General features: G+C 41.3%; 2 protein-coding genes across 3 annotated transcripts in view; one reads left to right on the top strand and one right to left on the bottom strand.

Moving 5' to 3' along the window:
- The window catches only part of LOC101745314 (protein rhomboid), a 12,550-nt gene extending 10,283 nt beyond the window's left edge, over positions 1-2,267 (top strand). The window contains exon 7 of the mRNA XM_062670775.1: positions 666-2,267. Coding sequence (XP_062526759.1) covers positions 666-784 — 119 coding nt within the window. The 3' untranslated portion in view covers positions 785-2,267. The remainder of the gene's footprint in view (positions 1-665) is intronic.
- Positions 2,259-22,651, bottom strand: LOC101735404 (uncharacterized). 2 transcript variants are annotated; one of them, XM_012697410.4, is made up of 11 exons: positions 22,555-22,651; positions 15,158-15,208; positions 14,158-14,370; positions 13,613-13,693; positions 11,716-11,943; positions 10,843-11,043; positions 10,020-10,743; positions 6,191-6,597; positions 5,727-5,846; positions 5,244-5,435; positions 2,259-5,044 (listed from the first exon to the last, which is right to left on the bottom strand). In XM_012697410.4, the coding sequence occupies exons 1-11, from the start codon at positions 22,607-22,609 to the stop codon at positions 4,215-4,217; spliced, it is 3,102 nt and encodes a 1,033-aa protein (XP_012552864.1). In that variant the 5' UTR covers positions 22,610-22,651; the 3' UTR covers positions 2,259-4,214. The 2 variants fall into 2 exon arrangements, with proteins under 2 accessions (XP_012552864.1, XP_021204867.1); XM_021349192.3 differs by lacking the exon at positions 15,158-15,208 and having other exon boundaries at positions 22,555-22,649.

Below are 22,651 nucleotides of genomic sequence, written 5' to 3'. Positions count from 1 at the left end.
GATTTGTGCTCATGCGACTGGCTGTAGGATTAAGTAAACTGCTGACAAAGAGGCATTTTAGTGAGACGCATAACGACCCTCGCAGGCACGTGCTGATATGCTGATGCCTCTCTGTAAGGATGTAAAGCCAAGCAATAATAAGCTCACATGCGATATCCCGAACGCACTAAGAACATGACTATCAGTAAACGTGAAAATGAACTGTATTTTAGTATATTTTGATATTGCCATAAATAGGATAACTAGCCCGTGTACTTGCCGTTAGGAAAGTAGTCACAATAATGGGAATTTGATGTCTTCACCCAGCAAGCTAAACGTGTCGCATGCCTTTCAACTATTACAGAGATTATTTTTTATTCCTTATATGGGTTGACGAGCTCACGCCTCACCTAATGCTACTTGATTCCCGGAGTCCTTACACACCGCCTCGTACGTTAAGACATAAGTCCCAAGTCGCAACGGCTGCCCCACCCATCAATTAAAACGCATTACTGCTTCACGGTAAAAATAGGCAGGGTGGTGGTCACAAGTCGCCCTAACGCCAGGAAATCAAAGTATAACTTATTCTACGGGATAGGTTATACTCTGATTACTAGGATTACTTTGAGTAGGTTTACTCATGACAACCTTTAATACAACTTATCTAACAGTTCAGTGTATTGCAGGTGAAAACGAAGGCAAACGCTATATCGTCATAGCTAGAATTGTATCAGCGTTGGTGCTACTTTTAGGAGTGATAATGTCCGCTATACATTTCGCACATGTGACTGAAGAGGACAAGTGATAAAGAGCTTCTTGCAGACAACTGAAACTGATGCAGAGGATCCATATTACTTACGAGTCATAGAGCCAGGTGGTCTAGTGAGGTACACTGGAGAGAATCTACGACATATACTGACATATCATCAGTGACGTCAGTGGTCACACACAGATGCACATGACAAATTAAAAGGATATAGTGCTATCCACTCGCCATCATAATAATAAATTGCGCTGGCAATCATTTCAAAAATTATTTTGTATAAATTGCTAACTAGATATTTTTTCCAAGGAGGATACCCTCTTTGCAGGCCTACTGTGCAGAGTACTGTTGCGGACCAAGTCCATGAAAGCTATTTAATATTCTCCACATTATGATTTTGCAATCAAAATGAATATAATGTTTTAGTCTTCTCCGTTTCTCGGCATATTGTGATATTATGATTACAATCTTAAGTTTAATAAAGTTAAGTTACTAATGTGATTAAAATTACCAAAGATATTTAATTTTAATTAGTGTTAATTGAATATTCAATTTCATTTCATCAGATATTCTGGTCGTATATCAAATTGGTAACGCATTCAAATTTGACCTTCAATCGCTTGAGCAAAGAGCTGCGTTTCCGAATTAATTTATTGCTTAATTATTATGTTAATACAATTGGGTATACTAAATATTCACCGTGTATCTGTGAAGTATTTGATCCGTCCATTTTTACATAGATATTAAACCATTTGTGGCTAAGTTGTTGTAATGTAATTTAAATTTAAACACAAAAGTGTTTGCCTACAGTACGAATGGCGATATTGATGATGTTTATCTAATTGTGTCAATTTGTTTAAAACAAAAAAAATTGAATATTTAGTTATAAGATTTTGTACAAATATTTGAACGATTAATTAACATTAAATGATGTTTTCAATGTAATGAACAACGTGTTCACGAGGCCTCACTATGTTGGTGTCATGGTGGTCTACTAGCTTCGTTGGCGGTGATAGAATTGTAATGTCATAAAGCTATTGACTTGAGATTGAGAGCTTTGAACATTAATTTCACTGTCAATAAAGTATGTCCTTCTTCAAACGAGGCTTGTGGAGAGTATTAAGCGGTAGGCAGCGGCTTGGCTCTGCCCCTGGCATTGCTGAAGTCCATGGGCGACGGTAACCACTCACCATCAGGTGGGCCGTATGCTCGTCTGCCTACAAGAGCAATAAAAAAAAAAAAAAAAAAAAAAAAAGTATGAGCGAATTATCAATTTTTATACACATATTGGCCTATACGGGTAGTAGTTACCAATTTTTGTACGAACTACGTGATAAGGAAATAACTAAATAGGTATTTAAGTATTGATTTCCGTGAAATCGAAGTGTTGTTATGAATTAAAACATTTACTTGTTATTTCAGTGGAATTTGAGGATGCTCGGAATCTTTTACATAATTTGATTGTAAATGACGTCAATTAATTGTTTTCATTTTGTTGAATTAAAATATGAAGTACCAAATTTAATCTTTTGTATTTATTTGTAATCTAAAGTTAGATTTGATTGTAAGTGTACGTATCAGCAACTGAGATCTGGCCTCGGAGCTGATACCGGCTTATAAGGTTTTTTTGTATGGGTTTGCCATTTAAAAGCTATAATTGCCTTTCTACTAATCTGGAACATGACGATGATAACTTTTATCTTATTTTGTTGGTACTCCTCTGTTTAATTAGGAGGATGTCGATCACGGGAAGTATCTTTAACGACAAACCCAAAAATAAAATTTCACTAAATTTGTATTTTTCTTAATTAACAAATAATTAACCTAATTTTTATGATATGAATAAATACTGTGATATTATTTATAAAGAGTCTTCTCTTAGCAGAATACAAAAATATATTGTGTATTTCACTCCGCTTAAAGAGTAGGTAGCGCGTGGAGTCTCCGGTCTCCAGGGAACACGGGCGCGTCCGCTGCTGGTTCCACTTCAAGCCGCCGATCTTCGAGATTTCAATTTATATAATCTATTCATAAGTTTTGTATCAAAATATATTAACTTAACGCACGTTGTTTTAAAGTTCTCGAAACCCATGTACATATATAGGTTGTAAAATATTTTCTCTTGTAGTAGAACATTGAAAACTGTGTTACTCAACATACACAAAAACAAAACGATATTCATTAACTAGACTAAGAATAAATAGTAATAGTCTGGTCATATTTCGTGATCCCGTAATCCAACCTGAGAACACCTGCACAGCATCAATCGATTGATACTAAATCAGATATATTTTCCAAAAACGTAAAGAGTCGAACAATTTATTTTATTTTACAGAATATAATATTTTTCATTCGTTCTGAAGGCAGTCCCAAATATGGGCTAAGTGATATATTAGCCTCTGTCACTGTCAAAACCATTAGCAACTTCAGAGGTATAGTCTAGCCGATGCCTGCTGTAGGGAACTTTTTAAGAACTTGTTACTGTTGTTTCTAGTTTTAAGGACTCTTTCGCTCAGCAAATGCCATGAAGGGTCTCTGAATTATTCAGAGACCCCTTCATGGTATCCCCCAGCTCAGTCTTTTGTTGAAGTCAACATATACATAAATGGAATAGAAAAACAAACAACAGTACGTGCGACTCGACCCAGCTTATTTCTAATAGCGTTACCAGGTAAATTTATTAGCTGACGATTAATCATTTGGATTTATCTTTTCAATAATTAGTCTACCACCGGCCTTTGGTTTGGGACGAGTTTCTTTTAATTATGTTTCAACAAACGCTGTCCTATCCTTACTAATTAAGTATTGTTATTAAGGAGCCACATCACACTGACAGTCCGGTCACACAAGTTTATACCTCATTAAACTACCAAAATCTAAGACAGATGGCTAACAAGCTCGGTATGTATTCTCAGCTACGCATCACAACGGCTTGAATCGAAATTTGCTTCCAAGGCGCTCGTCCTTAGCCTTTTATGTCCATTACATTTAGAAGGCTGGATAGAAGGAAATATAAAGAACCTTTAACAATACCGACATAGACTTATCTTTTATAATTATATATAAAAATCCTTAAGTTTTGGTTATCCTATGAAATTTTACTTTAGTGTCATGATTTTCTGAGATCAATGACCGATTTATTACAATAGGAAGTTGTGGTACAACTTGAATTTAAAACTTGTTTCACAGCGAATGAGGTTACGTTTATAGTCTGATTATACAGAAAAAGTTTTTATAATCATAACTAGAACTCGTCAAAAACCTTTTCCAACGCTCTATACAATAAAATCAATATAAATTATCCGTATTCTAGCAACATATAATTATTAACACTACACTAAAATGAATCTGTTCAAGCACATCACAGTAGGCCGTATTGTTACAACCGATCCTTGTTTGATGTTTGAATTAGAAGCTGTTGAATTAGCTCAGTTAGCAGTTGAAATTCATAATACCCGTTTAACTAAAACATCTAACATCCTTTAGACTTGCACTGTACTCCATAATCAGCACACCAGCACTCTTGGCATTTTGTTGTTAGTTCAGGAACAAAATGTCCCACGCCATACATTTTTCCGTAAATATTACAGCCTGATATCTTCAAGATTCCTCCTCCCAAACCAAGATTTGGTGGTCTGGGTCCTTCGTGCGTCACCGAAGTATACTGTACCGATAGCTTGTCTTTCTCGGTGACGGCTGGTGATCTTGTGATTTCAGGTCTATTCGTTTTGAGCTCGGACCTTGGGGTGGTGTGTATAGCTGTAGCTTCCCCTAAGACTAAGTGGTCTATTCTGTTTACTGACGCTTTATATGGTGGAATGTAGGGACGAGGCGGTAAGGGAATGAATGGCTTTAAAGTGGGTCGATATGGTCTTGCAGTACTCGTGGTAGTACTGGTTTTCATGGTGGTTTTAGGTTTCGCTGTAGTGGATTCGATTTCGCCACTTAATAGCAACTGAAGTAAACTTCCAAACGAGGAATCGTCTTCATCATCTTCATACTCATTAGAATTGGTTTCATTGGGTTGTATCTTTTCAGTGACAAAAACTGGTGTTGTAATTATTTCTGCAGCAGTGACTGTCGGTGGTGGCAGTGTTGCAGTAAATATCCCATCAGTTACATCCTTAACGGAATTAACTTCGACAGGTTTAATATTCTGTTCTGTTTTGAGTTCATGTTGATTGTCAGTTTGAGATTGTGAATCATTTTTTTGTTTTATCGAGAACTTTTCTACCTTAACTCTTGTATCATCAACTATTTGATTTTCCGTTGTTATTGCGGTAGGAGTTGTTGTAGATTCCACTGAAATTTAAAATACATTTTAATATTTTTACACAACATAAAAAAGTACTTTATCTGAATTTAGTTTTCATTCATGGAAAAGTTACTGGCTTACAAACACAGGAATGGTTATGCCTTTGTGGTAAATCGTAAATGTCATTGTTAGGTCACAAACAAAATTCTGCGTACCGTTAAGTATGTACTCTCTTCACTAACTTACCCGAGTTACAGACTAAATCGCCACAGCACAAGTCTTTAGCTTCTGAAGTAATAGGTAGACGGTTACACCCACTGGGTACAGAGCAGTCCCGTGGAATGCATCTCAACTCTCTATCCTGACAGGCACAGTTTGAGCACCACACTGATGTTTTATGACCATCTTTCACACGTCGACCGTCACTGGTTATACACTCTGAAATATAAACAAGTACAGTATAATTTATATATATCTGAGTATATATCTATATAGATCATAAGTATATATCTATCTGATTTATATATATATCTCTCCACTACCACTCAGATATAACGACATACGTGATGGGAGCATTTAAATAATTTTACTGTTAGAGAGTCGAGTACAGACTGCAAGCACAATAACAAGAATCCACAGATACAACTGCCAATTTAGAAACATAAGGCCTCAGCTTCCTTAAGCTAGAACACATTAATGATTCGTGACCTGGTTTATTTACAATTTTACCTTTGGCAACATCTAATTGCATCGAGGTGGTCAAATGTGGAATGGACGGCCCCGGCGCTGGACTAGGATACACTGCGTAGTACTTGTCGATATCTTCAGGATCTTTCGGTACAAATCCCCCTTTAAAATAAATTAAAACAATTTGAGAGGAGAAAAAGAGACATAGACAAAAAAGACTGGTTTTAAGTTTATAAATAGCCTACATAATATATAATTACATTTCGAACAACGGTTTTCCAGATGAAAAATTAACTTTGTGAAATTTCTTCAGCATTTTTGTCAGAATAACTTGCAATTTATCTAAAAACTGGTAGATGCAGAGTCCAAAATAATCGGTACATCCGCTTACTTCAGATATCGTTCATATTTTTTTAGCAATTGGTCCACTTTGGAACTTTGGGTTCACATATCACTCTGTTGTATGTGTATTAATTAGATATAGCATATTTAAAAGCATATTTTACCTTCAGTTTCTGCGGGTGGCGAAAACAAACTGATAGCAGGAGTGTCCACTTCGTATTTGGAAGGTTCACTTGAAGGTTTAGCCGTCATGACTTTAGGCACATTAGCCTGATCGTCCAGGGCAGTCGGTACAGTATATTCGAGGTCATTACTGCTGCTCCCAAATGCAGAATTTGATAAGTTGATTTCGGGTAGCAAACTAGGGTACTCTGCTCCTTTGTTGGATATAAACACAGGATATTTCGGAGGATAGACATCTTCTCTTCTTGTAGCAAATAAAGTGTCTTTGGTGTCACTTGTTGGGTAATAAACAGGAAACTTATCTTCTCTTTCTAAAATTGGATACGTTAAGGTTGCTTTAGAAGTTTCATCATCCACCACGGCATCTGCTGCTACGAAGGGTATTATTCTGAAATTAAAGTATTACGAATTAGTAACTAATTCAACTTTTAATTAGTTGCGGAAGTCAATGGCTAAATTAAACTTGAATAGGCTAGAATTAACTTAAAATACTTAATTAGTACTTAATTACTTAAGTTACTACTTAAAAGTTCAGAGCATGAAGACGCTCCTGGAGACGCTCGATCAGGATCCCTGGGGGCGCCCGTACCAGACGGTACGCAAGAAATTGCGACCGTGGGCGCTCCCGGTGACGGAGCGTCTCCAGCCTCAGCAGCTGCGGGATATTGTCTCCGGGCTATTCCCGCGGATGGAGAGGGACTTTGAGCCCCCCTTCATGGGCGTGCCGCCACGCCTTGACGCGAGCGGTGATGCCCCTGCTGAGGTGGTCCCTCCGAGCATATCGGAGCAGGAGATGCGTGCGGCCGTCTCGAGGATGCGGAGGAAAGACGCGGCCCCCGGCCCTGACGGTGTTCACGGTCGGGTTTGGGATTTGGCCTTCGGTGCCCTTGGGGACCGGCTCGTGCGGCTCTTTGAAGCCTGCCTCGAGTCGGGGCGGTTTCCAAAGCAGTGGAAGACGGGCAGACTTGTTCTGCTAAGGAAGGAGGGACGCCCTGCGGACTCACCTGCGGGGTATCGTCCCATCGTGTTGCTGGACGAGGCGGGAAAACTGCTCGAGCGAGTGGTGGCCGCCCGCATCGTCCAGCACCTGACGGGAGTGGGTCCTGATCTGTCAGCGGAGCAGTTCGGATTCAGGGAGGGCCGCTCGACCATTGACGCGGTGATGCGCGTGCGCGCCCTCTCTGATGAGGCTGTCAGCCGGGGCGGGGTTGCACTGGCGGTGTCCCTGGACATCGCCAATGCGTTCAACACCCTGCCCTGGTCGGTGATCGCGGGGGCGCTGCAGTATCACGGCGTCCCTGCGTATCTCCGTCGGCTGATCGGGTCCTACCTCGAGGATAGGTCGGTCGTGTGCACCGGGCACGGTGGGACGGTGCTCCGCTTCCCCGTCCAGCGCGGTGTTCCACAGGGGTCGGTCCTTGGCCCTCTCTTGTGGAACATCGGCTACGACTGGGTCTTGCGTGGCACCCTAAGCACTCCTCTCCCGGGTCTGAGCGTAGTTTGCTACGCGGACGACACTTTGGTCGTGGCCCGGGGGAGGGACTTGCGAGAGTCTGCCCGTCTTTCCTGCGCGGGGGTGGCCTTCGTCATCGGCAGGATCCGACGGTTGGGTCTGGAGGTGGCGCTTGATAAATCCCAGGCCCTGTTGTTTCACGGGGCCCGGAGAGCGCCGCCTCAGGGGGCCCACCTCGTGATCGGAGGCGTTCGCGTCGAGATCGAGGCAACCGGGTTGCGGTACCTCGGTCTCTTACTGGACGGTCGTTGGAGCTTTCGCGCTCACTTTGAAAGATTAGGTCCCCGACTGATGGCGGCCGCCGGCTCGCTGAGTCGGCTGTTGCCGAACGTCGGGGGGCCTGACGTGGTGGTGCGCCGCCTCTACACGGGGGTGGTGCGGTCGATGGCACTGTACGGGGCTCCCGTGTGGTGCCACGCCCTGACCCGCGACAACGTTGCGGCGTTGCGACGTCCGCAACGCGCGATTGCGGTCAGGGCGGTTCGTGGATACCGTACCGTCTCGTTCGAGGCGGCGTGCGTGCTAGCTGGGACGCCTCCCTGGGACCTGGAAGCGGAGGCGCTCGCTGCGGATTACGCGTGGCGATGCGATCTCCGCTCCAGGGGGGAGCCGCGTCCCGGCGCGGCGGAAGTTCGAGCGCGGAAGCTTCAATCTCGGCGTGCCGTGCTCGAGGCGTGGTCTCGCCGCCTGGCGGACCCCGCCTACGGGCGACGGACCGTCGAGGCGATCCGCCCGGTCCTCTCGGACTGGGTGAATCGCGACCGAGGACGTCTCACCTTCCGAGCGACGCAGGTGCTCACGGGACACGGCTGTTTCGGTCGCTACCTACACCTCGTCGCCCGGAGGGAGCCGACGCCGAAGTGCCACCACTGCAGTGGCTGCAACGAGGACACGGCGGAGCACACGCTCGCGTACTGCACCGCTTTCGCGGAGCAGCGCCGCGTCCTCGTTGCAAAAATAGGACCGGACTTGTCGCTTCCGACCGTCGTGGCTACGATGCTCGGCAGTGACGAGTCCTGGCAGGCGATGCTCGACTTCTGCGAGTACACCATCTCGCAGAAGGAGGCGGCGGAACGGGAGAGGGAGAGCTCTTCTTCCCTCTCGGCGCCGTGCCGCCGCCGTCGAGCCGGGGGTCGGAGGAGGGCGTTTGTCCAGCTCCAGCCCCTATGAGGAGGCAGTCTCCTCCCGGTGATGGTCACGGGGCGACCTAAGGGGGTTGAGGCTGCGCCGCACGCTACCGTCACTCTAGCGCGCTGGCACCAGGAGGACGGGACGGCGCGTCGGCGGCTGCGGACTGCGATGCGGTCCGCATTTTCGTCGTCGCTGTCGTCGCCGAACATACTGTTGAAGAGCAACCCGGTCGGCGGTGTATCGCGTTCCGACCCGGCAGGCTGGTTCTGGCCCAGCGGGGTATCCCGGAACACCAGCGGCACCGCCCGGGCGGCCTGGTAGGGCCGCCGTACCGCGGAGACCGACGTCGTTGGTCGTCGACTATCGCCTCGACGACCCGTCGGTCGGGCGTCCTCGGGGTGGCGCCGCGTGTCTGGTTGTAGTGTTGACCGCGGGAACCCCCCTACTCTGAACGGGTTCTGACCCCGGACGGAGATCGGACGTCGGGTGTAAGAGTGCAGGGGAGTCGTTTAGTGGGTGGGCCCTAAAATCCTTGGGCCCGCGATCTGCTCTCAACACCTGCAGATCGTTGAGTCTCACATACCCCGCGCGCCCCCTAGGCGCGGGGACCTCGTAGGAGGTTCGGCCCCCGGCCCGAAAAAAAAAAAAAAAAAAAAAAAAAAAAAAACTACTTAAAAGTTAAGTCTCAGTTTTACACTAGAACGGCTGCACTCTTCAAAACGAAACACATTACTGCTTCACGATAAAAATAGATAGGTTGACCGTACCTACCCGAGCGGATTCACTAGAGGCCCTACCATCACTGAATTTTGTTATAAAGTTTGTTTCTTAAATTTCCATGATGTCATTTCTAATACAGATGTTCAAAACTACGTTATATCTTGTGATCAACATGTGATTAACATTACGAATACAAAAAAAATACAGTAAGGGCAAACCAAGTTAGAAAAGAACAAGTATGTTTGTTATTTTATTGAATCGGATGCGTTTCCGTATTAATGGTATCCATACCATTCATGCATTCACGTTAGGTTAGTTTACCCAACAAAAATATTGAGACTAATTCTAAGCTGCTATCTCTACTTTAATTTCATTGTTAAAATATTCAAATTATTAGATGGAAACATATCTATTTATATGAAAAAAATTGAAAAGGGTCAACATACTTTAAATTAGGTAGGGATGGTGGTAAAGTTGGCTCTGTATAATCGTAGTCATAATCTCCTTTGGTCTTCTTAGAAGTATTCGCAGCGTCAACCATGTCATTTGGGATTGGCTTAGATGCAGACACAATTGGAGGCTTGGTTTGACTTGTATTCGTCACCAGCGAACTAGTAACATTTATAGTGAATGTTTCGCTTTCGTCAAAACCTAGGGTTCTATCAGTGATGATGTCATTTGGAGGATAGGTCTGCGGTTCAAAGTCATCAGTATTAACTATGGGTATTCTCGGCTGTACATCGAAAATATTAGTTTCATTTAAAGTTGTATTATATGGTATTTTTGTGGATGACAATTCAGCTGTACAATTAATTGTACCATTAACCATGATTTTCACAGTGCCTTCGGATTGTTCTACGGATTTTTCAGTAGTAACGTCAGTCTGCATTTGGTCTGTGGTTGTCACTTTTTCTGGGGTTACAGTTGACGTGCTATTATCAGGTTTAGCACTTTGCAGATTTGATATTTCGTCAGTTTTCCTTTTCACTTTAGTTGTGGCAACTAGGTCATTTGTAATTACCGTTGACGGTGTATTTATTTTAGTGATAATGCTACCGGTTGTGCTTTCAAGCCCTATTGTCTTCATGTCGTGGAATGAACGATCTTCATTATCACCGGATCCCAGCAGGCTGTTAGGTGCTTTGTATGAATATGTAACAATACGATGTTCTGAAATATTAATTAGTTCGATGAGGTCAGAAAGATATTAATTTGAATTTTTTAGTTAAAATTTATACAACCTACTAATGAGAATACCCTGTTTTATACCTTGCCCGTGCTCACAGTGGTAATGTCGTGGACAGCACTCCCCTGGGACCACAAAAGGAGTGCAACCCCTCAGCGGCGGAGCACACTGGACCGTATGGCACCGAACGGCACCACGCAGACAAAAACACTGGGAACAACTATTTTCTTCCGATTTCTTTACTCTTTGTCCTTCAGGTACCCACGCACCCTTTACTTGACAGTCTGAAAATTATTATTTTTCTGTTTTTCGTTAATTCATACTTAAATATTTTTTTTCTGAGTAATCACCACAAAATAATAATGAGTACCCAAGAAACTGCGAAAGAAACAATTAAACACCCAAACACATTTACAAACATTTGCTGATACATTTGTAACACTAGAACACTCCACCCATCGTTGTTAGCCGAGTCTTTTGACATACAGTATTATACCTTTGTTTTTTTACTGACGGGACGGAAACTCTACCCACTTTACGGTTACCGCCGCACCGACAACATAACCTGAATAAGTCACAGCTCACCTTGAGACATACCATCAAAATAATTATCAATTGAACTTTTGTACATCGACTCTCTTACCCTTGATATCAAAATCATTATTGCTTTGCAATAGAAATAGGGTAGCGAACGTCCGTGAACGATACATATATCACTATTGTTCGTATTCTAGAAGCTCTTTTGGCAGCTACTAGAACATTCCCGGTGTTTTCCAAGCGCTATGACATGTTCTTCTTCAAACCAGACTTGCGGAGAGTACTCACCGGTAGACAGCGACTTGACTGCTGCCCTGATATTGCTGACGTCGATTAGCTTCGGTAATGACTCACCATCAGGTGGATCGTAGGGTCGTCTGCCTACTAAAAAAAATCTGTATTTTCACGTGCTTACTCACCGTGCGTACTATTTTTATGTGGTGAATATGCATGCTGGCAGTAATATCTTTGAGGGCAACAGGCCCCAGATGCCGGTTGAGGCTTACAGCCCGGGGGCGGTGGAAGACACTTAGGCCGGAGACAGCGACGTTCAGCCTGAAGGCAGAAGCAAGATTCGCATGCTGCTGTCGGACGTAGGGCTGACCCTGCCGCATACACGGTACCACCTTCCACGCAAGCTGGAAACACTGAATAAGTATTCGAAGGTTTATAATTGTAGATGAGGTGATAACGCCGACGTTGTTCGGTGCCTAGATGCCTTAGACAACACCATTCATGCTGTTCCTGTTAGTGTTGTAAAAGGGAACTAATTAATAAAATAACGGGTGGCAGCGTTCCCTGACTATCCCCATACCCAGGTAGTGCGACCGCCGACCGGGACTTTTTTTTTGTTTTTTTTTATCGCTTACCGATGTTATGTTAGTTGGGTGGGTGGAAGCATTCACGGTGTGATGTCTGTAGGCTGCAGAACCCGCTCTGCCCTGAACTCGTTAACTCCAATGCGCAATGTCCTAACGAGTGAATTAAGTACATACGTATTACGTATTCTATGTACTTAACACTATTTACGGATGACTTTTACCAACGCTGCAGGAATATCGTGGAATAAAAAAATAAGCCATTGCAGGAAAGCTGGCAGATGTGAAATATTGATATTATTTTGTACAGGTATAGATAAAATTTAATAGAAAAGGATAGTTTTACCGCAGAAAATTCATTTCGCATAATGAATATTAAAATACTAATATTAAAAAACAGTTGCATACGCATGGCGACGCGTCGCCACACAGTACACACTACTACAATAATAATTGGTTTAACGTGCGGCTATAAATTTTTCACACCAAAAATCAAACCAACGAAAATTGTTTTTATATGTACCCGATTATTAAGCCATTGAGACGTAGAGTCCAAGACTCAAGGTGCATAGCTGCATTTACGTTGTGATGTCTATGGGTTCCTTCCTGTAACCACTTAACACCAGGTGGGCTGTGAGCTCATTCGGACGTCTACGCAATAAAAATAAAAGACTAGTTAAAAAACTACCGTTACGTCGTAATATCCTCTTCGCGTTCTACCGAATTGGTTAATATAAGAGATAACTCCAATTACTGAGTAATTTGTGATAGTACAATTAATTAACTTATTACCACAAATTATCCTGTATAATTCTATGAATTGTGTAGTTAAGGAATTATAATATTTCTAAGCCTGATCCGAGCATTATTATGTAAATTGGTCTTAAGTGATTTTTATTTATTTAGTAATTCTGAAATGATTCTATGCGAAAGGTGGCAATTCCTTCAGCTACCACCACTTTTCCATCGTCTGTCGGTTTATCATGTACTCCTCCCCCTCCCTCGTTCTCAGCTGATTGAATGGATCAGGCTGAATAGATTGTTTACGGTACTAATTGATACCAATTTTTTCATTGCCTCTTCTTTTACCTCAATGAAGCTATCAAAGACTTTGGTTGTATCAGGGTACGCTATAGTCAAACACGATTCGAACCTATATGAAGCTTGGTGAAGGAATCCACATTACACTCTCTGTGAGCTTCGTTAACCTTTTTTTTTATTGCTTAGATGGCTATTCGCTAAACATTGTACAGTTACTTATGCGATGTAAAGGGTGTAATTGGCCCTTTATTAATAAAACAAGTTAGTTCCAATTTTACTTCGTATATTGTCACAAGTGTCTGATGTGTCGGGTGGGCTATGTACGACTGACTAATGCCAGCGATGTACAAAACCGCACGCGCTACTAAACTGTGTCCCTACAAACATCAATGCTGCGAGCTCTTTAATGATACACTACTCAAAAATTTACACATGTAATAGACATTGGCCAACTCACCGTTGGTAGGTGGAAGGAAATCCTCTTTGAGGTTGTCTTCGGATCTTGCTGCCCCACTGTGATCTACTATCGCGACACCATCTTTGAAACAAAATTACAATTTATCCTCATTGTCTGTTTTTAACCGAAATTAGTCGCCCATGGACATCAGCACTGACAGAGATAGAGCAAGGCCGCTCCTCTTTTGAATCTCTTAAAAAGCTACTGTGAGTGGTGGTTCTAACTTTTATGAATAAACGCAACAACATAAAACTAGCTGACCCGGCAGACTTCGTAGTGCCTCAATCGATAAACAAAAGACCTAAACTTTTGTATAAAATAAACTTAAAACAAACAAAAGGAATCCGTCCGACGGGGGACACTTCAAAGGAAAACAAAATTGTTATTTTTATTTAATTTCGATCATTTTCATATTTATCTACCTTTTAAGCCTCTAGGCTTCCACAAATAATTCAAAATTAGCCAAATCGGTCCAGCCTTTCTCGAGTTTTAGCGAGACTAACGAACAGCAATTCATTTTTATATATATAGATTAAGACACGGACCAGGGCACTGAAGTTCTGGGCAGCAGCTGCCTTTCCTGTAGACTGCGTGACACTTCCTAGGAGGTGGATCCGGTAGTGGGGCACATGCTCTTCTCCGGCAGGTCAGGGCTCCACTGCTACAGATACATTGAAGACAAGCTTCTCTTGTGTCTACTTCCCCTCCGTCGCTAAACCAACGACCGCCGTACAGGCAGTCTGCTGGTAGACTGGAACCTGAAAGTTAAAATGATTATTTATAAATTATTGAATTGGTTGCAGTAAGCGGTTTAAAGTCGCTCAGTGAACTATGGAGAGGGCTATGCTTGGAGTTTCTCCGAAAGATCAAATCCGAAACGAGGTGATCCGACAGAGAACCAAAGTTAAGTGTATAGCACAGCGAATTCGTGAGCTGAAGTGGCAACGGGCTGGCCATATTAGCCGGACAACCGATAACCGTTGGGATAAACGTATTCTTGAGTGGAGACCGCGAATTGGAAAACGCAATGCAGGACGCCTTCAGGCTCGGTGGAGTGGTGATCTGTGCAGGGTGGCTCGCAGGAGCTGGATGAGAGAAGCCGAGGATCGTGCTCAGTGGCGAACAATTGGAGAGGCTTATGTCCAGCAGTGGACTGCTATAAGCTGATGATGATGAGTAGTCGGCCGAGCTCCTGGCCCGCCTGATGTTGAATGATTGTCAAATTCACAGCAGGGTGACTAGTGTTATAAAGCTTACGTTAATTGGATATCGAACAAAGAAAGAGATACAACAACAGGATAGCCTCGCCGCCTTAAGGTTGAATTCATACTCTTCAACCTGTTACACATGGTGTTCTGAATGGCCGGGGCAGCTATACTGGTCCATGCGAGTTCAGAAGCAGTCTACTACTAGTAGATTAACATGAGGACCGCTATGTCGATATAATTTGATCCCAGAACCCAGTAATCACTGCCCAGTACCCAGTACCCAGTATGGAATATTCATTTGGTTGTAGTTACAAAAGTTTATACGTCCACGACTCACCAAGTGCCTTGTGAGTTCGTTCCTTAAGCAGCCTCTCCGTTATATTTGTGCCTAAAAACATAAAACAACCACAAACTATTACTTAAACTTATATGTATATCTGAAATCATCAGCGCAATACGAAATGAAATCATCAGCGTTATACAGCGCAATACGAATTAAATATGAAAGCCTTGAAAAATAACCAACAATTCGTAAAAAAAACATTACTAAGAGTAAATAAGATGATTTACTCTTAGATTTTATTAGAACTAAATCCTGCACACGCCCGCCTGGACCTGACTCAACTGATTGTGCAATGTTCAATGTTGAAATCATCGTGGCTTAAAGGATAAGACGTCCGCTGCATTCGTGTTGAAGCGATGCACCGGTGTTCGAATCCCGCAGGCGGGTACCAATTTTTCTGATGAAATACGTACTTAACAAATTGACACGATTGACCATGATGATTGATGAGACCATGATATATGCGCCACTGATATGCGCCCCCTAGGCACGGAAACCCCGTGCTTGAGGTTAAGAGACCCCTGCCCAAAAAAAAACATGGTGGGGTTCGACCTCTAAATTTAAATTTAGCTAAATCTTCGCACTATCTGTCTGAATGTGTATATTCAAAACCATTATAAACACAACCATAAAGTAGCGGGATAAAACCACTCTTATATTCAAATCAAAAAGCCTACAATTCCATAGCACTTCAAGTAATTTTAAGTCCTTAAATTCACTGCAAGGGAAATTTGTCTCTATTGTAATACAGCTTTGTACTAAATTGAAATGATCGTTTGCCTTTAAAAGGCTCGCAGACGGCTGTTATAAAAGTCAATCGGTCCAGTGACCCCGGCTTACTATACACATTAATATGCGAAATTATAATACACCTCAAACACCAGATTCTATGAAGACCATTGGACTTAAAAATGGATGTTTGTACTACATTATGTATACCCGTTATTAAATACACAATTCTGGTAGCTTGGATGAGTTCACCGCTGACATGATAATGTCGATGATAAATGCTAACCAAAGCCATATCCAATACCTGCTTATCTAACCTCATACAAAAGACAATCACTTTTCCAGCACACATTGAGTAGCTACTAAACAATGCGGGATATGATGTTATCTCGAAGTCTCATCGGAACCGGTATCCTGAGTTGATCGGAACAAGGAAAACGCTACGGAACCGAACCGGCGGCCGCAAAAAACTTTAACTACATTAGCCATTTTAATATCTACAGTTCTAAAGGCTTCAAACAGATGGCCTGTTCTAAAATGATACACGAAATCCCTTCACAGATATAAAGCGACAGTGTTAGTACTAGGATCATATTACTGCACAAACTTAAACTTAATAATAAACTTAATCATTCGTATTCGAGAACAGTTGTTTTTTTTATTGCTTAGATGGGTGAATGAGCTCACACCCCAGCTAGTATTAAGTGGTTACTGGAACCCCTAGACATCTACAACGTAAATGCGCCATCCACCTTGAGATATAAGTTCTAAGGTCTTAAGTATAGTTACAGCGGCAGCCCCACTCTTCAAACTGAAACATATTACTGCTTCACGGCAGTAATAGGCAAGGTGGTGGAACCTATCCGTGCGGACTCACAAGAGGTTCTACCACCACTAATTACGCAAATTATAATTTTGCGGTTTCAATTTGATTACACGATGTTATTCTTTCAATGTGGAGGTCAATCGTGAACAATTGTCAGACAGGGTGTCCAATAATAAATATATGTATATATCCTTCAAATGACTCACACGACCTCAGTAGCAACATAACAATATCCTAAGTAGTGCCGAAGTTAGGATTTTTACTATAATATTTTTGCTATATGCTGTCGCGGACTTTTTTTTAGATCTTTTAAAGGGGAGCAATTCTGTCATTCATTGTTATAGCGAAACTTTAATAGTTTCTGCAGCGCACGCAGTGGAAGCTCTCAAAAGGGAAAAAAACACAGATTTTGAAACATTTTTTATTGATGCTCCGCTTGTAATGGTCTTAGCGTGATGTTATAATATAGCCTATAGCCTTCCTCAATAAATGGGCTATCTAACACTGAAATAATTTTTCAAATTGGACCAGTACTTCCTGAGATTAGCGCGTTCAAACAAACAAACTCTTCAGCTTTATAATATTAGTATAGATTTTACATAATTGAACATTACGATGATATGTTTATAATTAGTAAAAATAAGTAGTTACTAAAAAGCCAACTACGTGCCTAACAAAATTCAACAAAAAGAACAGCGCAGACGAAGAGCAGATTTTACTTATCCTGGGAGCACGTATCAAAACTCAAGATATTATATTCATATTGCCTATGACGTCACTATGAATCTGAGGAAGCATTCTGACATTTTTGTACTTGGATTTGTTTGTTACGATTCTTTAAATTAAACAATTGTTGCTTGAATCCAAATCTCATGCAGAACACCGGAACTACGAAAATTCTCAGGGTCATGAGATCCCATTGTCCACTAACGAGGCTCAGTGGCTTCATTTTTAGAGTCAAATATCTCTTTACGACTGATCTAAGTTTTTATTTTTTTTATTTTTTTGCCCTTGTAGGCAGACGAGCATACGGCCCATTTGATGGTGATTGGTTACCGTCGCCCATGAACTTCAGCAATACCAGGGGCAGAGCCAAGCCGCTACCTATGCATAATGTCTTAGAATGCTGACTTTATGTGTAAGTAAACACTTTAGTGACTCTGCGTTCCCCGTGCGTGTTAATTACAATCGAACCCGCATCGGTCAGCAGACGATACATGCAACGCCACTACACTAATAGCTTAAAGATGACTCAGAGCTTTCTTAAATCCACACCAGCACATGTGTAACGTCTACTCCATTTTCTCACATACAGAGCTTGTTTTGTGAAATACATAAAATTCCATTCGCACGAGAAATCTTGCATGGTAACTTACCAAAAACATAACAGTGAAACGTTCTGTCTAATCTGTAATGAATACTATGGTAATTCCAAAACAATGCTTTTAATTACGAGCACCGACCTCTTGGACTCGTAGCTGGTAGATATCTCAAGCTTTCAACAAAATCTCTTCACACGGCTCTAAGCATGGTAACAATAAGACTTTTTAATTGTTACTGAAATAGCCTTTATAAACCTTCAATTAAACGTTATCATCGCTTGTTTTATTACTGTACGACTATACATACGGATCTAAGGTAAAATATTTTACAAACATATATTATATTTGTATTTATTAACGAATTTGGTAGGCAGCGGCTTGGCTCTGCCCCTGGCATTGCTGAAGTCCATGGGCGACGGTAACCACTCACCATCAAGTGGGCCGTATGCTCATCTGCCTACAAGGGCAATAATTTTTTTTTTTATCGAAATAACGAAACTTTAACTTAGATAATCAGTATCGATTAAAAGATACAGGTTAGTATTAATCTACAAAAGGTTTTATTTAAAAAATCAGTCTAAGGAAACTATGACTCGTTTATACCTCAAATCCTCAATACCTCAAATACCTCAAATCCAAAAATAGATTCCAATTTAAAAAGTGTCCCAATAAAATGTAGATATAAACGAGATTTTTTTTGCCAAATATGTTTTAAATTACGCGTTGTAAAGAAGTTCAAAGAAATTTACTTTGACCCGTATCTGTGATCTTATGCATAATCATCCCGGTGTAAACGTGATGAAAATATCCAGGACACAAATCCTAAAAGCATGTTCTATTCTGAAGTAAATATAAGCTTACACGGGTAGGTACATACATCCATCCTGCTAACTACTGCCACAAATCAACACTGAAGTTTGGAGCCATACATTACAGTTGACACAAAATCTCGTTGCAAGATTCATCATGTGAACTGAGTAGAGTTCCGTAGTCACTTAATACAAGATTGGTCGTGATGTCACCTGCCGCCTACACTAACAAATCCGTACAGTTAAACCCAAATTCATAACTTTTTCTTGTATATGATGATCATGATAAATCGGCCTTATCTACTAAAATCATACAGTCTGTTGAACCTACATTTACAAAACACGTCATGTGTACACTCGAACTCTAAGACTCAATCATTAAAAATCACAAGACCGGTGAACGTAACACTACACATAACGGAATTACAAATTTGTCATTGTCGCAAACACTCATAGAATTTGCAGAACAAAATATCTCACATTCATTACTATTCCGGTTGACTCTTGATAAAGACAACATATTAGAGACAGTAGACCTACCTAAGACCCCATATACACCTAATTATTATATACCAACTAATCGCTTAGGCCTGCGCCATAGGTGAGTCCAAGCTACGCCGTGTTACACTCCTCAAGTGACAACGAACGCATGTACGCATGTAAATAATAGTGCACTGTAGAATATAATAAACCGATCGATGGCAGACCGATTAGAAAACTTCCACGAGAACAAAAAAATGCTGAAAATAACTGTATAAGACAAGCGAAGAGAAACAAATCATATAGATTACGCTATTTGTTGAAGCAGCCCGTCCGCACGTACTTGGAGTAGCGCCGTGAGCTCCCACTAAAGATGAGGTAGGAAAAACAAAAGTTGAAGGAAGTCCTGAAAAGTTAGAAGGCCTCCGAAATGCCAAAATTTTCAGCTTGATGGAATTTTTAAACATTAGTCCTAAGAGATCCAATATAATTGTAATTTTAACTATTATAAAAAGTGTCTGACAACCTTCAAATATCGCCTAGGCCACCTTACCACTGCCCCATAGAGTTGAAGTATCAACGTTAACATAACTGGCTGTACCATTAGCATTCAGCATTAGTATTATGAATGATCAATAGTATCTGCAGTCCACTATAATGCTAACTGTAAGAATTACAATGTAATTGACACTTCGGCCTCGTGTACAGATAAGCTAGCGCATATTACCACGTGTGCTTTGAGCACATCTACCAAAATAAAATAAGCACATGATTCATCCTGCCTGAAATTTTGGCCACAGTAGTTAGTTTCCATCATTGTCGCCTCAATGGCGTGTGCACTTAACACTACATCACGAGAGGATTATTTATAGTGTTGACTATTCGGGGTAAGGGTTTTCATATTCAAGTCCCGCATGTGCGTTTAAGGCATCTACAACTCAAGAAACTTTTACTGGTGGTAGGAACTCTTGTGAGTCCGCGCGAGTAGGCAGCAGTGAAGCAGTAACGCGTTTCAGTTTGAAGGGTTTCGGTTTGACCGTTGTAACTATAACTGAGACCTTAGAACTGATATCTCAAGGTGGGTGGCGCATTTACGTTGTAGATGTCTATGGGCTCCAGTAACCACTTAACACTAGGTGGGCTGTGAGCTCGTCCACCCATCTAAGCAATAAAAAAAAAACAATTCCACAAATAAAAACTAACCTATGCTGAGATTTTGGTGTAAAATAATAGCTACATACATTTAGTATAATTAGAAAAATATATACCTACCTAACTGAGAAGACTCAACATACAGTGCCAAATACTGAGAGAGAAATAAATACAATACCTATTAGTGTGAAGAGACTTTAAAAAGCACACGTCAATGACATTGTAATGTAAATACGCGGTCCTTGAGCCGTTGTTCTAGAGGCCCACTGACCCAGTGACGTCGCGAGTTAGACCTCTTGTCACTGCAACCAGATACTCGCAACACGCCTCACTAGTCCACACTCTAATTTACATTATTCAAAGCCTATTCCAAAGAATATTGTGAACTGAATAGTTACAAAACACATGCTTCGTGGATATTACTCGTTATCACATGAGAACATAAGCTCCATGCGATTACATGAGACAATTGAATTAGGCAATCCTTCCATATCTTGATTCAGGATCCATCGATTTTTCCAGACGCATGCGAAAATTGATTTTAGCAGTGAAACAAAATGAATGTTACGACAAAATCAAAACCAAGACAATAATGCAAGAACAAAGTTCTAATATCGATGAAAGGTGTGGGATGATCCTCGCCTATCCCTGACTGAAGCTATGTTTGATGTACCGGCGTTTTACAACATTTAGTATACTGCAAATAATTTGAATTTGCGACAGGCCGGCTATTGTATGTCTCCCCATGGCTACATCCATGAGCCATGTAAGTAGATAAAATTGTCAATATTTGGCAAATTATTAACCATCACGACGAGGAATTTATACTATACTCGTACAACATCCAGCTCTATCATTGCTAAAAATAACGAGTCAAAACGTGTCCTAACATGCTATCAGAATTGATTGAACCAGCGCCGCGCTGGAGTGGTTACAGCGGATCTTTTAAGGTGGAATTTACATTGATATTAACATACTTATGGGATAATAAAAAATATTTTATGTTTTTATACATTAAACGCCGAGCAAGTTTTTACTGTGACTATTGGCTATACATTGAAATTATTCGCATGCCACAACTATACAGGTACTTCAACTATACTATACATACTAGAGTCACCATTACTCAGAAATCATCAGTCAGAAATACTAGATGGTTTATTATTGTTCTGAATTGACTAGAAACATCAAAAATAAGAATGATTGAATGTTACATTAAAAATGTTCAAAAGGCAGCTCTAACACATATTAATTACCACTGTACAGTGTACACCACAAATATTAATTATCAAAATTAGATTAACAATGAATGTAAAATCGCGAAGCAAGCGTGTTATCAGAATTATAATCATTTGTCAAAAATATGCACACCTGAGCTTTCCACGCTGCTTATGAATGAAGTGAGGATACTTACGGATGTTCGAAAGTTCAATAAAAATATGAACTTGAATAGAGCTTGGCTATAAATTATACAATAAATGGCTTTTTAATCGAAAATTTTTGGTTTCGTTTTTTCCGTTTTCAGGTATCGTCAATTCGTTCATTGTCAGCGGCAAATAACTAAATGTTTTGGCAATTGGATAGTGATCCACCTGGGATCATCTCGTTGACCACGGCACGCATTCAGGTTCTGTTCATGACACGCCTTATAACAATAACAATTAAACATTGTTATTCCTGTCTTAAATGAACTTAACTAGTGACCGCGGCGGAAGCATCAACGTAATGTTTTCTTCACCTATTATTATTTTTGGATTTTGTTAATGTTATTATCTTTTTTACGTTGTATGAAACTATTGAACTTTATAACTATTTCTACGAGCATAACACAATTCAGTTATTACGAGCGGTTTATGTGATTTACAACTGTCGATCAACTTTCAATTTTTAACCGTCATCGCAAAAAAAACGAACAACTTAATAAAAGAACGAATGAATACGAAATAAAAGAAACATTTAAAATCACAGCATGAAAACTAAAATTTTGGCTAGTGTGAGTATTTAAAAGCACCGTGTTCATTCCTGAGTACGTGCCAGAGGTCAACGTCCGATATTTGCATGATGACAAAGGACCTGAGCACGCGGCGAGGAGGCTTGCGAGCGCGACAGTCACCACCGGGAACGACATCACGCACCGTCCCACCGAGCTTCACTGAGCCCGCGCTCTGTC

Source organism: Bombyx mori, chromosome 10, assembly GCF_030269925.1.
Source record: "Bombyx mori chromosome 10, ASM3026992v2".
Lineage (NCBI taxonomy): Eukaryota > Metazoa > Arthropoda > Insecta > Lepidoptera > Bombycidae > Bombyx > Bombyx mori.
The sequence above is the reverse complement of the archived record's forward strand: the minus strand, read 5'-3'. Positions and strand labels throughout refer to the sequence as shown.

Bases quoted from the DNA above. Each gene is read 5' to 3' on its own strand.
- LOC101735404 (XM_012697410.4), bottom strand. From the start codon at position 22,609: ATGTCGTTCCCGGTGGTGACTGTCGCGCTCGCAAGCCTCCTCGCCGCG. The intron at 15,209-22,554 runs GTCCTTTGTCAT...TTATGTTTTTAG, and splicing joins CCTCCTCGCCGCGTGCTCAG to GCACAAATATAACGGAGAGG. The intron at 10,744-10,842 runs GTATAAAACAGG...TTAATATTTCAG, and splicing joins CCACTGTGAGCACGGGCAAG to AACATCGTATTGTTACATAT.